The 14,589-nt window shown below is 52.5% G+C and overlaps 1 protein-coding gene across 1 annotated transcript in view; it reads left to right on the top strand.

Annotated features, from left to right (window-relative positions):
- Positions 1-1,431: 1,431 nt before the first annotated feature.
- TGM2 (transglutaminase 2) overlaps positions 1,432-14,589 on the top strand; it is a gene marked incomplete at both ends in the record, with an annotated part of 31,391 nt that continues 18,233 nt past the window's right edge. The window contains 5 exons of the mRNA XM_084247708.1: positions 1,432-1,491; positions 1,858-1,905; positions 2,025-2,103; positions 5,830-6,009; positions 10,801-11,043. Of these exons, the coding sequence (XP_084103834.1) occupies positions 1,432-1,491; positions 1,858-1,905; positions 2,025-2,103; positions 5,830-6,009; positions 10,801-11,043 (610 nt within the window). The remainder of the gene's footprint in view (positions 1,492-1,857; positions 1,906-2,024; positions 2,104-5,829; positions 6,010-10,800; positions 11,044-14,589) is intronic.

Genomic DNA, 14,589 nt, shown 5'->3' with positions numbered 1-14,589 from the left:
GCACTGCCTCACTCAGGGGGACACAGTTCCATGGAAACGGGAGAGGACAGAAGAGGAAGCAGCTGATTAGGCTGGGACAGGCCTGGCACCAAACACAACCTAATGGGTATTCTACAAAGACTCAAGTTAATTTCTGTCCTCCAGAGAGTCCCCAGGAGGGGTGATAAAGGAAAATTAGTACCAAGAAGTAAAGAATATGTCATTTTCAAATGGAAATAAATGGACAAAGGCAAACTCCATCCTTTCACTTGGGCAAGGCTGACACTTGGAAGAAGAGACCATCTTTAGCCTTCCTTCTGCAAAGCCTGGCTGGCCTCAGGTCTCCTGTTTCTCTTGGAGGTCTCTGGCCCTCCGAGCTGGTTCCAGGGCACTTGACAGTTCTGCTCCTCCATTACGGTTCCCACTCGTTTGCTCACTGTCCTGGAGCTCCCCTCAGTCATGTGGTTGTGTCTTACTCCAGGCACGTGAAGGAAGGACTCTTGCCCCCATTTTGCTGAGGGGGAAACTGAGGGCTGGAGGCCACAATACCTATCTATGGCCACACAGCTGGTTAGGAGCAGTGTGGGAACTTGAATCCTGGCTTCTCTCACCCTGTTCCCTTCTTGCTCTCTGGCCAGTTTCAGGGAATGGCTTCTGCAACAATGTCTGTACATGGGTCAGGGACAAGGCCCACCAGATCAGCAGGGCCCAGCACTCTGTCACGACTTTCATCACTGAGACCCCAGCCAAGACCCATTTGACTCAGGGACAAATATCCACGGAGGCCACAGGTTTGTTCCCTGCTCTGCATCACAGAGGAGTGGAATTGGGACACAAATCTGTAACACAAATTTTTCAACAGATGTGGAGATTGTTCTGGAAAAAATGACCGAGGGAGACCCACAGGTCCCTGTCTCTCTCCAGGAACCCTCTCTGCTCAGGTCACATGGTGAGTAAGAGACAGAGGAGGACAGGGGACCAGCAGGACTGAGATGGGCCCCCTAGGGAGCCTGGTGTGAGGGGTTTAGAGGCTGAGTCTCTAGAAGGTGCCTTTGTTCCCTTCTGGCACATAGAGGGCCCTCAAAGATCAGCGGAGGCAGAGAGGATGAGAGGGAGGGGAGAATGAGTAAAGATGGATGGATGGATGGATGGATGGATGGACAGATGGATGGATGGATGGATGGATGGATGGATGGACGGACGGACGGACGGACGGATGGATGGATGGACGGATGGATGGATGGATGAGTGGCTGATGGGTGAACGGATAAATCGATAGATGATTAGACAGAATGATGACTGAGATACGCAGATTATCTGGGTTTTGCAACAGTAAGAGACGTGGGTTTGTCGATATTTGTCCGTATATCTGCGTGTCTGTCCCTGAGTCCACACAGCATCTGTGTCCATCCTAGTACCTGCATCTTTGTGTGTCGGGGGTGTCCACGTATGATGGGTGTTGGTGTCTGTGAGCCGGGGGCATCTGGACACCTGCTTATTTTTGTGTCCAAGGTTGTGTGTGGCTCTTGGCGCGTACCTGGCTATGTATGTCTGGTTGTGTCTTTCTCTGTGATTTTAATCTGATTTCATCTGATTTGATGCCGATGTCACTGTGTCCACATCCCTGCCCCACGCGGATCTGTACCTCTGAGTGTGTCTCCTTGGCGCAGGGTCCGGCTCACCGTGGGTCCATGTCTGTGTCCCCAGGTGTGCCTGTGTGTCCTGGTGCGATTGTGTGTCTGGATCGGCGGGTGTTTTTGCGCCCAGGTGGCTCTGTTACCCAAGGTCAGCTTCCGTGCGTCCAGGTAGGTCTCTGCCCTGGTCCCACTGTGTTTCTGTCCCCGCCGTCCTACCCGCGCACCCCGTTTTGTCCCCCAGGGGGCGCCCGTGCCCGGCCGCCGCTCACTCCGCAACTCCGGGCCCTGGGTACGCCCGGCGGGGCGGCGTGGGCGGGGGCCCGGACCAGGCAACGGTGGCCTCACCAGGTCGCCGCCTTCTCGCACGGCCCGCCCCAAAAACGGGCTATAAATTTACTTCTCTCCCAGTGCTCGCCGCCAGTGGTCGCACTCGGAGGGTCCTGCCTCAAGTTGAGGAGCCACCGCCACTCTCTGACCATGGCTGAGGGTGAGTATCAGGGCCAGCGTCGCCCCCCGCCCAGGGACCCCGGCCCGGTCATCCCTCCCTGGTCTCGGTGGAGCGATTGTGCAGTGGGCGTCAGGCCTGGCTGGGGCTCAATTCATTAGTTGTGATTTGGAGAGCAACAGGAGGGCTGGACTGGGTGAGAGGTGCCAGGCTCCCAGTTCTGGCTCTGGGATTTCAGTTTCCCCTGCCCTGGGGCATAGTCATTAACCCCTGCCTCCCTGGATCAGAAGAGGCATGAGGTGAACTAAAGTACTGTCCCAGCAGACCAGTGCCACTTGTCACTCACCGGCCAGTGAGTGGGGACGCTGTGTGCCAGGTGGCATGATGCCAAGCAGGGAGTGCTGGCCTGGCCTCTGTTCTTAGCTTTGATTATTAGCCCCTGCCAGCTGGGAGGAGGTGTGTGTGCACTCCTGGGTGGTGTGCAAGCCCAGCCTGCTGACTGCATGGCCCCTGGGGGAGAAAGAAGGGGTTCCAGCATCCTCTGGGGGTGTCAGCTGGTAGCAGACTGTTCTCAGATGTCTTTCCTGCCCACAAGTTCTGCAGCCCTAATCCTGAGCCACTTGTTGAGTCTCAGTTTCCCCTCCTATAAAACATAGATATGAATGCCAGCCCTCGGTACCTCCATCTGTGAGGGCTGAGAGGAGTGGAGAGGGGCTCAATTAATTTCCTACCTGTCCCTACACACACACACACACACACACACACACACACACACACACACACACAGTGCTGTCCTAAGACTAAGAGAAGGGATTTCGACAATGAAAGATGTCCCTGTGCTCATGCTACCGAACACAGTAGCTCCCTGGCTGACTCTGGGTCAAGCCCTTTGGGACCTGGCCTGCGGTCACTGCAGCCCAGGGAAGGAGGTGTGGGGAGAGGGTCTGCAGAGCAGCACTATGGAGCAGGGATGAGCAAGAGGAACCATGGATGGACCTGCCGTGGGACCTTGGGCACTTCTTGTCTCTCTCTGGGACCCAGGTCTTCAGCTTCACCTAGGTGATCACTTGTCCCCAGTGCTGTTTCCTGTCCTTAAAAACTTGCCTCAATGGCCTTGGGGGACCCTGGAGCTACTAGTTATGATGATGACACTTGCCACAGTGGCCACTTCCTACAGGGGTCCCCATGGCCTGGAAGACCTCAGGTCCTTTCTCAATACAGAAAGTCTGTGATTCTAGGCCCCAATGTTTCTGCATTTTGAAGGTGGGCATTGTTTCTGTAAGTTCTTCAGATAACAGCCAGAGAAAACACCCCATCTATGCCAGACAGGGATGATTAGGCTTCCCAGGGAGATAATAGTGACCCCTTTTCTGCTTAAGTCCTCTGGGATTGGAGAAAATATATTTCTTCACCCCTCCCAGGCCAGCAGGAAGTTCAGTGGGGGTCTCTCCTTCTGGGATTGCAGGGGTTCAGTTCTCTCAGGCTCTAGTACACAGGACATGGGAGGAAAGGGAAAGGAGTGAGGTGATGGAGAACAAACCCCAGGGGGAGTGACAGGGATGTGGTAACCGGGCAGGCACCAGAATCCACAGCCCTGGCTACAAATCCAGAAGCCATTGTTGGCCCTGAGGCCTGGGGCCACGCACTGTCCCCCTCTGCAAAGCAGGGGAAGCCCGGGACCTGTGTAAGTGGAGTTGTCCTGTGGGCTTTAGTTGAGATCATGCAGGTAGAAGCCTTTGGCAGTCCCTTATTTAGCTGGCACCTCAGCAGAGACCTGGTCCAAGTGCTCCCCACAGGAGAGGGAGGTGAGACTGGTGGGAGCACGTGTGTAGTTTTACTGAGGCATGATCACCTGTTCATCCCTGAGCCAATCTCTTTGGCCTGTGTTGCTCTGATTGGCTGGCTCTGGTAATATGGCCACACCCCAAAATAAGGGGGTAGAGTCAGCCTCACCAATCAACGTGAATGACAGTGAAAAGGGGGTGGTTTCCTAAGGAAAACCAGGTAGATGTGACCGGAAATTGGGTGACTTTGTGAAATCCCCACCCTTGAAATCCCCACCCTTGAAATCCCCACCCTTGAAATCCCCACGGGTCCCACAACTCTGAGTTTGCCTTCCCCGCTGCCCCCACCTGCAGTCTTCCTAATCTTGACCTTGATGAGGTCAGGCCGGGGTTTCCATAATACAATTGTATTATGTGTTTCTCTCGACCCCATTAGTCACTCCTACCCTTGTCCCTCTGAAGAGACAGTACCCTCTGAAGCTATACAGAGAACTTTTCTGTATCAAGCTCTTGCTCTTAGGCTAAGTCCTGGAGAAAGGACCAACATCTTATAGACCTCAGCAACCTGGAGGCCCAGCGGAGACACAGAGAGGGAGAGACACCTGGCCATAATCACACAGCAGTACAGCAGAATTCTAACAGGTTCCAAAGACTCCAAAACCCCTGTTATCTTGAAAACCTCTTATTATGGAGAATTTTAGAATACATAAAAGTACAAAGAATAAATGCCCATTACCACCTAATCCCAGCCACCACCAACCCATAGTTACTCTTGCCCCCTTATCAATACCCCCTTCCAACTATTAGTTGAAAGCAAATCTCAGCTCTATCACATTATTTCATTTGTATAAAGGATAAGGATTCTTGTTTAGACATAAACAAATTGGCCACAATTCTTTAATATCACCATCATTCTGTCAGTATTCAAATTTCCAGTTGTCTCATTCAGTAAGAGTAATAAATTTTTTAATGGTGTTTTAAATTCAATATTCAAATAATGGGATGGATGTCTTTTAAGTTTCTCTTAATAGTTTCTCCCTTAAATTTTGTTTTGTTTTGTTTTCTTCCTTCCAATTTATTAGTTTAAGAAAACAGATCCATACAGTTGATAATATATTAACTGTGTAACTCATAACTTTTCATGGAATTAGGTAATTCCTTGAATCTCTGAATATTTAGAAAATTTATATTTTTTTACATATTTTATATGCTTTTCATTTAGATTTGTCCTTGACTTATTTTGGATAGTTGTTAAAAATTACAGTATTTCTGGACCATAAATGCCACTTCAAAATGTGAAATTATTAAAGGGCTTCCTTGCCATCTTCTAATGATGTTTTAATAATCAAAGATAAATCATATGTTTAAAAAAAGAAAAAGAAAACAGATCCTTTGCCTAGACGTTTCCCAGAGCATAAATTGTGTTGCCTACATCCTGGTTCTGGGTCTAACACATTCCTTGGTCCTCTGTATTTCCTGAAAAAGGAACCTAAAAGGTGAAGCCTGTGTAACTGACCTAAACCAAATACTCCTCTTTATGCCAAAAGCACCCTCCAGTAATGACAGAATAGCTTGTTTTTAAAGCTTTTATTCTGGTCCAGGCACTGTGCTAAGTTACAACAGCCCAGTGAGGTGGATCCTGCTGTCTCCACCTGTGGACATATGGGGACACTGAGGCCCAGAAAAGTTGGGTTGCCTGAGATCACATAACCAGGAGGTGGCAGAGCCTTCTCTCAGTATGCCACAATGGGCACAACCTGGTGATCAAGAGTTAGGGAGATCTGGACCCCCACCAGCCCCTGGCTGATGGAACGGGTGGAGAGTTGGGGGAGAAAGTATCAGTTGCCTTTATCTCAAAAGGGGCTGCTTACTCCGAGGAGGGTCCTGAGGGACCCCACATACGGAGATCACAGGTGTATGGCCAGGGGTCATAGCTGGCAGAGTTATGCCTCCACAGCTCATGCCCCTTCTGCTGTCTCCTTAGAGCTGATTCTGGAGCGATGTGACCTGGAGCTGGAGGCCAATGGCCGTGACCACCACACAGCCGACCTATGCCGGAAGAACCTGGTGGTGCGGCGGGGTCAGCCCTTCTGGTTGACACTGCATTTCGAGGGCCGGAGCTACGACGCTGGTGTGGACCGTCTCACCTTCAGTGCGGTGACGGGTGAGTACCTTCCCGCCCTCTTCTCCACCCGCCCAGCCCTGTTCTGTGATTTCTTTGTCCCCTGACAGACAGGTGACTCCATTCCCTTTTGCTCCCCAGGAATTCCAAGCAGTCATTGGCCCATTTTACAGATATGAGAACTGAGACCCAAAAGATGAAGAGATGTCTGCCCTTATCACCGGTGCTGGGGCTGTGTCCTACCACTGAGGCCCATCAAATTCCTTGCCTGCTCTTCCCCACATCCAAACAACTTTCTAGCTCTTACCAGCAGCTGCTTCCCAAAATCCAGGCAAGCAGACCAGGCCTCTGGGATCAGGCCCAAATCCCATCTGGCTGGGGGAGAGAACCCAGTTGGCTTCTCTGAATGGGCAGTTTTGTGCCCCTGTAGTTCCTTCTCCAAGTCTCAGGAGGCTGCCTCAGGCCTTGGGGATGGACAGACAGGCCTGGGTTCTGGTGCCTCCAGGGCTGCCTCTCTGCTGTGTGACTGTGACCATGTTGCTCACTGTGTGGCTACAAGAACGAATAAGTCCTCCCAAACTGAGAAGGTGATTTGAGTGCAAAGAACAAAGCAGCCATGTCTGTTAATCACATTTAAAATTTATTAAGGGCAACTTGTAAATAAGGGTCATTCATGCTGAAGTCGATGGATAGGTCTTGAGGTCAAGGCAGGACCACCCCTCCCAAGCTGACAGAGGTCTTCTTTTACCCTGTTAGTTCATGTGATTATTCTTATGTGAGAGGAACGGCACCACATGCATCTTTGTCCTACTAAGACTTTGGAGTTGGGTGTGACTCATGAGCACAGGTTAACACACCAGTCCTCCCAGAACAGGGAAGTGTTCAGATGGTGTTCATACAAGATGGAGTCACTTTGGTCTCCCTACACTGAGCCTCTCTGAGCCTCTCAGCAGGTGAAAAGCTCGTAGGGTGGGGGGGTGCTACGTGACATGGGAGAGCGCCCTGGAGATATTAGTGCTATTGCTAGTTTTGCTCTAGGGGACCCAATGATAGTCAAGGGGATGTTGAGACTCTGGTCACCTCCTCCCCAGATGCCCAGTGCCCATTCTTTGCACCATGCCTGGGAAAGTGATCTTGAATGCTAAATCTGTTGCTTTGGTTTCTGGTAGGAAACACTCCCTCAAGGTCAGAGAGGGACCACCTGGCTAGGACTTTGGCCCCAGAGTGAGAAAGTTCAGTTCCTTCTGAGCTCTCCAGAGCAGCGAGCAGGAGCTGCACCCCTGCTTATGCCCACATTTACCTGGAGGCTGTTTGATAAGGCTTATCACAGTGCCTGCAGGCTGGACAGGATGTCCCCTCCATCCCTTTCCTCCCTCCCCAGCCCTGGCAAGGACTCAAATACTACCCAGGGGCACCCCCCACATACAAACACCCAGCACCCTTGAGGCCCTTTCTAGTCTCTGATATTTCTGGCCTCATTTTCTCCCTCTGTAAAGTGAAAGAGCACATGACAGTTCAGGGGAAGTTACGGTGTCAGGCTTGGGACTGTTATAGGGCAGCCCCGATACAAAACAGGTTGCACACAGCAACGGAGCGCCTTCTGTATGCACCCTCGTCCTGAGCCCTCCTAGAGGGGCAGCATCATGAGCCCCCCTTTCACAGATGGAAATAATGAGGCTCAGAAAAGTCGAGTGACTTGCCCAGATCACACAGTGAGTTAGTGCCAAAGCAGGATCCAAACCCCACCCAGGGTTAAGGCTTTGGATGCCGTGATCCGACAGCAGTGAATTCACCACAAGTGCCTGCCAGGCCTGGGTTCCGTCCATGTTACTGGAATGGACAATGAGCTACTGGCTTGGCGGCCTGTGATTTCTCTGTTTCTCTTTTCATTTACTGTCAAGGAGTCCCCTTTCTTTCTCCATCTTCTCCATTTGTCTAGACAGCCTGGCATTAGGTAACTAGCCCCAAGTTCAGGACTGGGGGAGTGGACTAATTGACCTTTGCACCCCAGTAACTAAGCTCTGTTCTCCAGTCTCTACAGACTTATCTCAAGCCATCGCCAACTTGCTGTGGTCACTTGCATAGCCCCTGTGAGCAGCCATGGTGGGTGGCTTTATCTCTGGGTGCACTCAGCTACACTGTCTGGGTGGCAAGACACTCCCAGCGGAGAAAGAGCTGCCCAGGGTCACTCAGTGAGTGGAATGTGTGGTCAGACCCCAAACACACTTAACTGCTACAAACTCACCCAAACATTTGGAGCTCTTATAGGCTCTCTTATGGGGTTCAGACTATAGTAGACAAACACTATCCCTGTTATGGGAAAAGCCCTGCTTCTCTCCAAAGGGGGGTCCGGGCCTGAGGGTAAATGGGCTGGGAGTGAGGTCACCCTGAAGCAGTGAAAAGAACCCTTATGAGGTGAATAGAGGGCTTTACTCTGGAAGGTTCCCTCACACACTCCACCTCAGGCCCCTGCCATATGGTCTGGGATAGTGGCCAGGACCCCTCAGGTCTCCAGAGCATTTATGCCCAGAGTGGACCCTGTGGCATCTCTGGCCTTACAAAAAGTACCGTGTGGAACCGCAGCTTACGTGAGCAGCTGTGGGACTGTGAGGACAGCCTGTCCTCATCCCCCCTCCCGTGTCCTTGGAAGAAAGGGGTTTGTGTGCACACAGCTGAGAGAGCAAGAAAGGGAAATGTGTTTCCTAACCGGCCCCATGGGTGGAATGTCAACAGTGACAGTGGTTATGGGACCCAGTCCAGGCCATTACCAAGGTGGCCAGAGAATCGATCAGGAAGGGGCACCATTAGTAATTGTGCAGGAAGCACGGGCGTGAACTGGAACTGTCCTGGGCAAACTGAGACATTGGGTCACCCTGACTTCAGCTCTATCAGCTTCAGTTTCCACATCTGTAAAGTGATTCAACTGAACTAGACAGTCTCTGCATTCTCCAGCTCTCAAAATCTGGTATTTGCAGAGAATTCTGATTTTTAATGGTTCCTTTTAGAAACACTGAGGCTAGCTCACATTTACTGTGTAATTATTATGTGCTAGTCCTTGTTTTATTTATTTATTTATTTATTGTATTTGTTTGTTTGTTTTTGTTTATACATGCATTGGGTACAGTCAGAAGCGCGGGAGGGTGAGAGAATTCACCAGAGCCAGAGCGGGGAGCAGAGCAGGCAGAAGGACCGAAGTACACTGCTGAGGGGAGCAGCGGGCGGCAGGAGAGGTCTGCGCACCATGTGGGATCCTCCTCCGGTGGCCGGGGAGCAGCCGGGGATCGAACCGGCGCTGCAGAGGCCGCAGGCAGCTTCGCAACCCAGCGCTCAACCGCTGCGCCACTGGGGAGGCCCTCTAGTCCTTGTTTTAAATGGCTTCTATGACTGACTGAATCCTCTAAACAATGCTAGGAGGTGGTAGTAACAATAACAGATGCTACTTTCTGTTTATTGAGCACTCTTGCTATGTACTTTATCGTCTCACCTTCTTTAAGCCTCACAGTGACCTCATGAGCAGGTACTGCAATTGGTCACATTTTACAGATGAGGAAACTGAGGCACAGAGAAGCTAAATAGCTTGCCCAACATCATGCAGCCAGCTTTTGACTTGGATGTTAGACCTCCCAAGGCATGTGATCTAAGCCTATTTTCTTCTTTGATGAAATGACTGTGGATCAGAGTCCTGATGACTGAACCCAGGTCACACAGCACTTAGGGCCAGCGTGCTGTGGTGGGGAAACCAGACCCAGGCTAGTTCTCAGCCCCCAGTGCTGCCTGATTTCCCCCTCAAATACCAGTTCTAGTGATAAGGGAGCATTTAAAGCCTTATGGTTGACTCCTGGCACCCGGACAGCAGGAGGCCTGTGTCATGCCTGTTAGTTCATGGTTATATTTGGACCTGGGCGTGGGTGGCGCTGGAGGTGGGGACGAGGGGGCTGGGTACTGGGAGGGAGCCCCCAGTGAGTAGGTCCCCTTAGTGTCGGCAGTGGGTGGGCAGAGCTGCAGGGAGGAGATGAAAGAATAAAAATAAACTCTCCTGGGCAGCCGCCCAACTGAAAAGAGAAGATTCTGTTTCTCCTCTCTGTTGCCCAAGTGCAGAGGGTGGCCAGCCCCCTCACCCTCCCATGACTCAGAACTGCCTGCATGGGCGAGGCCCTCCCCTCCACCTAAAAAGCAGCCTGACCTCTGCCTCACCAAGCCCTGAGACCCCCCTATGTGGGAGCTCTTGGGAGCACCTGGGCTCGGATACTAGTTTTGCTGCAGACCGCTGGACATCCTTGTGAAAGCCCTTCCTTTAGAGTCGCTGTTTTCCCCCTGGTACAAGGGGTCTTGGGAAACAGGAGGTGCCAGGCACTTGATAACGTGTCAGAGGATCACTATAGGATGGTGAGGAGTGGCTCTGACTGGCTCCTTGGAGCTGCCTGTAGAGACACAAGCCAAAAGCTGGAAGGGGCCCAGAGAGACAAACACCTAGAGGCCATGCCCACCAGCTCCTCCGTTAGCGGACAGCCTGGGGCTCTCAGACAGGGCCCCAGGGACATCAGAGAACCAAAGGCCGGTCCTACTCAGAGTCTCACATTCGTTCTCTGAAAGGGAAAGCCCCATGCTAGCTGTAAGAGGATGTAGGCATCAAAGGAGGCCCCTTGCAACATCTTCTTAATTCCTATCCATGCACAGATACTCAGAGTGAGCGGGATGGTCTGCCCAGAGTCATGCCCGTCCACAGCAGTGGGACAGACAACCATGGGACCTCCAGCATGTGCCAGGCCCTGCCAGCCTTGGAGCCCCCTTGCTGCCCACCTAGCCTCACAGCCCTGCTTTCTCCCTCCGCAGGCCCAGACCCCAGCAAGGAGGCCGGGACCAAGGCCCGATTCCCACTGTCCAGCGCTGTGGAGGAGGGTGCCTGGGCAGCCACCGTGGTGGACCAGCAGGACAACGCTCTCTCACTGTTGCTCAGCTCCCCAGCCAATGCTCCCATCGGCCTGTACCGCCTCAGCATGGAGGCCTCCACCGGCTACCAGGGCTCCAGCTTCGTGCTTGGCAACTTCACACTGCTCTTCAATGCCTGGTGCCCAGGTGAGCCACACTCCATCCACGGCAGGGAGTGGTGATGGGCCGGGCCCGTGGGGCCAGTGAGGGTTGGGAAAATGGGAAAAGAGAAAGCAAAGGGGATTGAGCCAGGCTCTCTTTGTGCCAGATCCATACTCCAGCCTCACAAAACCCTTGACATGAGTGCTCCTGTTATCCCCATGTTAAGATGGGGAGACGGGCTTGTGGGAAAAGAATGCCCACTCTGCCGCCAAGGGCACTCACCCCATGTCTGAGATCCCCATGTTCCTGTGGCACTGTGAGCTGGGTGGGAAGGTGTCCCAGCTTCAGGAGCCCCGTTCAAGAATGGGGTGTCCACCTGATGCCTGGAGCCACTGCTGGCTCCATTCCTATTTTAAATGTCACCATGTGAAGGGACAACTGAGGGAGGTGGGGGGTGTGGCTGGCCGGGAGACCTGGGCAGGAGTAGTTTGGTTACCTAAATGTCTCTAAACACTATTTCGGTTATTCCTCTCAACAATCCAAAGCGGGTGATGTCAGGGTCCTCCTTTCAGACAGGAAACACTCAGAGAGGTGAAGTGGCTTTTGGCAACTCCTTTAAGTAAATGGACATAGCTGGACAAAACTAGACAGCCAGAGGGAGAACTTGGAAGCCCTGAGGCTGACTCAAGCTGGAGGGAAGAGGTGGGGACTGCCACACCCCTGCACAAGCCTCAGTGTCCCCATCTAACTAACAAGACTGTCTGACATCTGCTTCCTTCCTCTCTCACAGAGCAGGGGGAGAGGCCTTCAGCTGACAGCAGCCTAGGAATAGGTGTCCATCCTCGAAGCCTGGGCTGAGAGCAGAAATTCTGGCCTCTCCAGCATCAGATAAACCAGCTTCTTACTAGACCATTGCTTTCATTTTTTTTTTCTTCTCCATTTTAGGCCATTTGATAGCATATTTGAGCAGGAGGATATTTTTATTTTCTCTTTTATAAATGTTGGCTTTTATTTTTAATTGAACATCCACTTTATAAAAGCTTCAAGCACTATAGAGAAACAGCCAACCCCCACCCTCAGCTTCCCTCCATGGGGCACACTGCTGTCTTGGGAAGCTGGGGAGCCTCAGATTCAGGTGTATGTCCCCTGAGACATCACTATACTCCTGGATTCCTCTCTCTCTCAAACATCAGAGGAGCTCACAGTACGCCTCAGTCTGCTGGTTCTTTTTAAGAGCTGGGAGTCCCGGATCTCTCCCTACCCCCACCACCCCCGCCCACCCTGTGGACAGTTTATTTGCCTGCCCCCACCCCGGACCTGAAGTCACCCCCAGCAGCTCCCCAGAGGGTGGTGTCCCAAGGAGCACCCCTGCTCAGACACCCTTGTGGCCACATATGGAGTGGTTTCTGGGGACAAAGGTGGTCTCACTGGTTCCCACTGGAGACTTCCCGTCAGTCTGTGGGGGCCCTGCCCTTGGAGCAGAAACTGGGCGTCTCCCTCTCTTGCACCACAGAGTTTCAGAGTTCAGGAAACTGGGAGTGAGGTCCTGGGGATGTCCTTTCCTCAGGACCTGCCCCCTCCCCGCCTGGTGGGTTGGGGTGGCGGTCAGCCAAGCAGCACAGTGACTAAAGTGACCCACATCCCCGGGGGCTGTAGCCTGGGGGAGGCAGTGGAGCTGGCCGGTGTGGAGGCAGGAAGTTGGGCTCTGGTGGGGGCGGGGTGCTCGGCCAACTAACTGCTCTCTCACTCTGGGGACAGCCCTAATCGGCCTGTCCCCACACTCCTTGGGGACCCGAGGGAGCAAGACTTGGAACTGCTGTGCGTGGCTTCCATCCTTGGGGCCCCACCTTTATCCGGGAGCTGGCGCTAGGGCCTCACAGTCCAGCCTTCCCTGGCTGGAGTGGGTACAGTTCAAAGGTGCTGACACTCTCCTTAGCGAAACACTTTCTCTTTCCTTCTTCCCCACATCACAGCGGATTTACTATCTTTACGTTCTTTCTGTTGCACGGTTTCCGGAGCCCAAGAGCAGGACGCTTGGCCACTTTCGTTTTTGCTCTCCTCTTGAGGGTCCCTGCTCGGCAGCCCAGCCAGCACCCAGGGCGGGGGCAGGTCCTGCATGGCCAGCCCAGCTCTGCCAGGAACCTGCCGACTCCCCCAGGCCCATCTCAGTGGGCACATGCCTGGGTCTGCCTGCTTTTAAGCCTCCATGAAAATGTTTTAATTTTTTTAATCAAGAGGAAAAAGTGAACATTCAGATCAGAGAATATGGTTTTTTGGTTTGGTTGGTTTTTTTTTTTTTTTGGTGGGACCCTTTCCGGCGCCCGGGGAATGAACCGGTGCTGCGGAGGCTGCGGGCAGGCTTGCAGCCCAGCGCTCAACCTCTGCGCCACCAGGGGAAGCCCCAGAGAATATGTTTTAATATATAGTGCCACTGCAGTCATCATTATGCCAAGGCAGAGGTAAAATATATATTTAATGTTTTTTTATTTTATGGAGGAAGGGGACCAGGGAGGCAAAAAAAGCACAGGGCCTGCCGCCAAAGTCATAACGTGTCTCTGGATTTCTCCTTCCCTGCCTCAGTTGCTGGGTGTTGGGAAAAGGAAAGGCCAGTCTGATCTTTGAGCTCCTGCTCCTCTGGTGCCAACTTCTCAGCCCCTTTTTCTGTCCTGGCTGCCACAGGGAACTCAGTGCCCTGTGTTTTCCAGGAGCCTCACCTTTGCCCTCTCTGGGCCTCCACTTAGAATGTGACCCCTCCTGACCCCTAAGCTGACCCCTCTACTCTCCCGCAAGATGCACTGACATTTCTTGGCTATCTCTCCCTGAATCATGCCCCTTTCTCATGCTGACTCACAGCTTTAGCTTGCAAAGCATCTTTCAGGTCTGCAATCACATTTATCTCTGGGAGAGCACAGTGGGGTGGGAGGGAAAGGAGACGTGATCACCCCAGAGTCTCACAACAAGTAGGCATTCCTAACTCCTGGCCCAGTGCCCTTCTATCTCTTGTTCTGGCATCTGCTCGCCCATCTGCAGAATGGTCCTGAGCCTCAGTCTTCCCATCTGTAAAATGGGCCCACAGAGGGCTCTTGTGGAGATGAAATAAATGACCATATGTCATTCACTTATCACGGGTCCTGATAAACAGTCACACTGTCACCGACAATACCTTACCTCATTGACGTGGGGTTATAAATGATCAGTTTTCCCCGTTAAAGATAGAAGAACTGGGCCTCCCCGGTGGCGCAGCGGTTGAGCGCTGGGTTGCGAAGCTGCCCGCAGCCTCTGCGGCGCCGGTTCGATCCCCGGCTGCTCCCCGGCCACCGGAGGAGGGTCCCACATGGTGCGCAGACCTCTCCTGCAGCCCGCTGCTCCCCTCAGCAGTGTACTTCGGTCCTTCTGCCTGCTCTGCTCCCCGCTCTGGCTCTGGTGAATTCTCTCACCCTCCCACGCTTCTGACTGTACCCAGTGCTTGTATAAACAAAACAAACAAACAAACAAATAAACAAAATAAATAAATAAATAAAGCATGCCTCTATTAAAAAAAAAAAAAAAAAGATAGAAGAACCTGCTATGTCTTTGGAGACCCTGGGACTT

The sequence above is a fragment of the Talpa europaea genome (genome assembly GCF_964194135.1).
Source record: "Talpa europaea genome assembly, chromosome: 11".
Lineage (NCBI taxonomy): Eukaryota > Metazoa > Chordata > Mammalia > Eulipotyphla > Talpidae > Talpa > Talpa europaea.
This window is presented reverse-complemented; position numbering and strand designations above follow the sequence as displayed.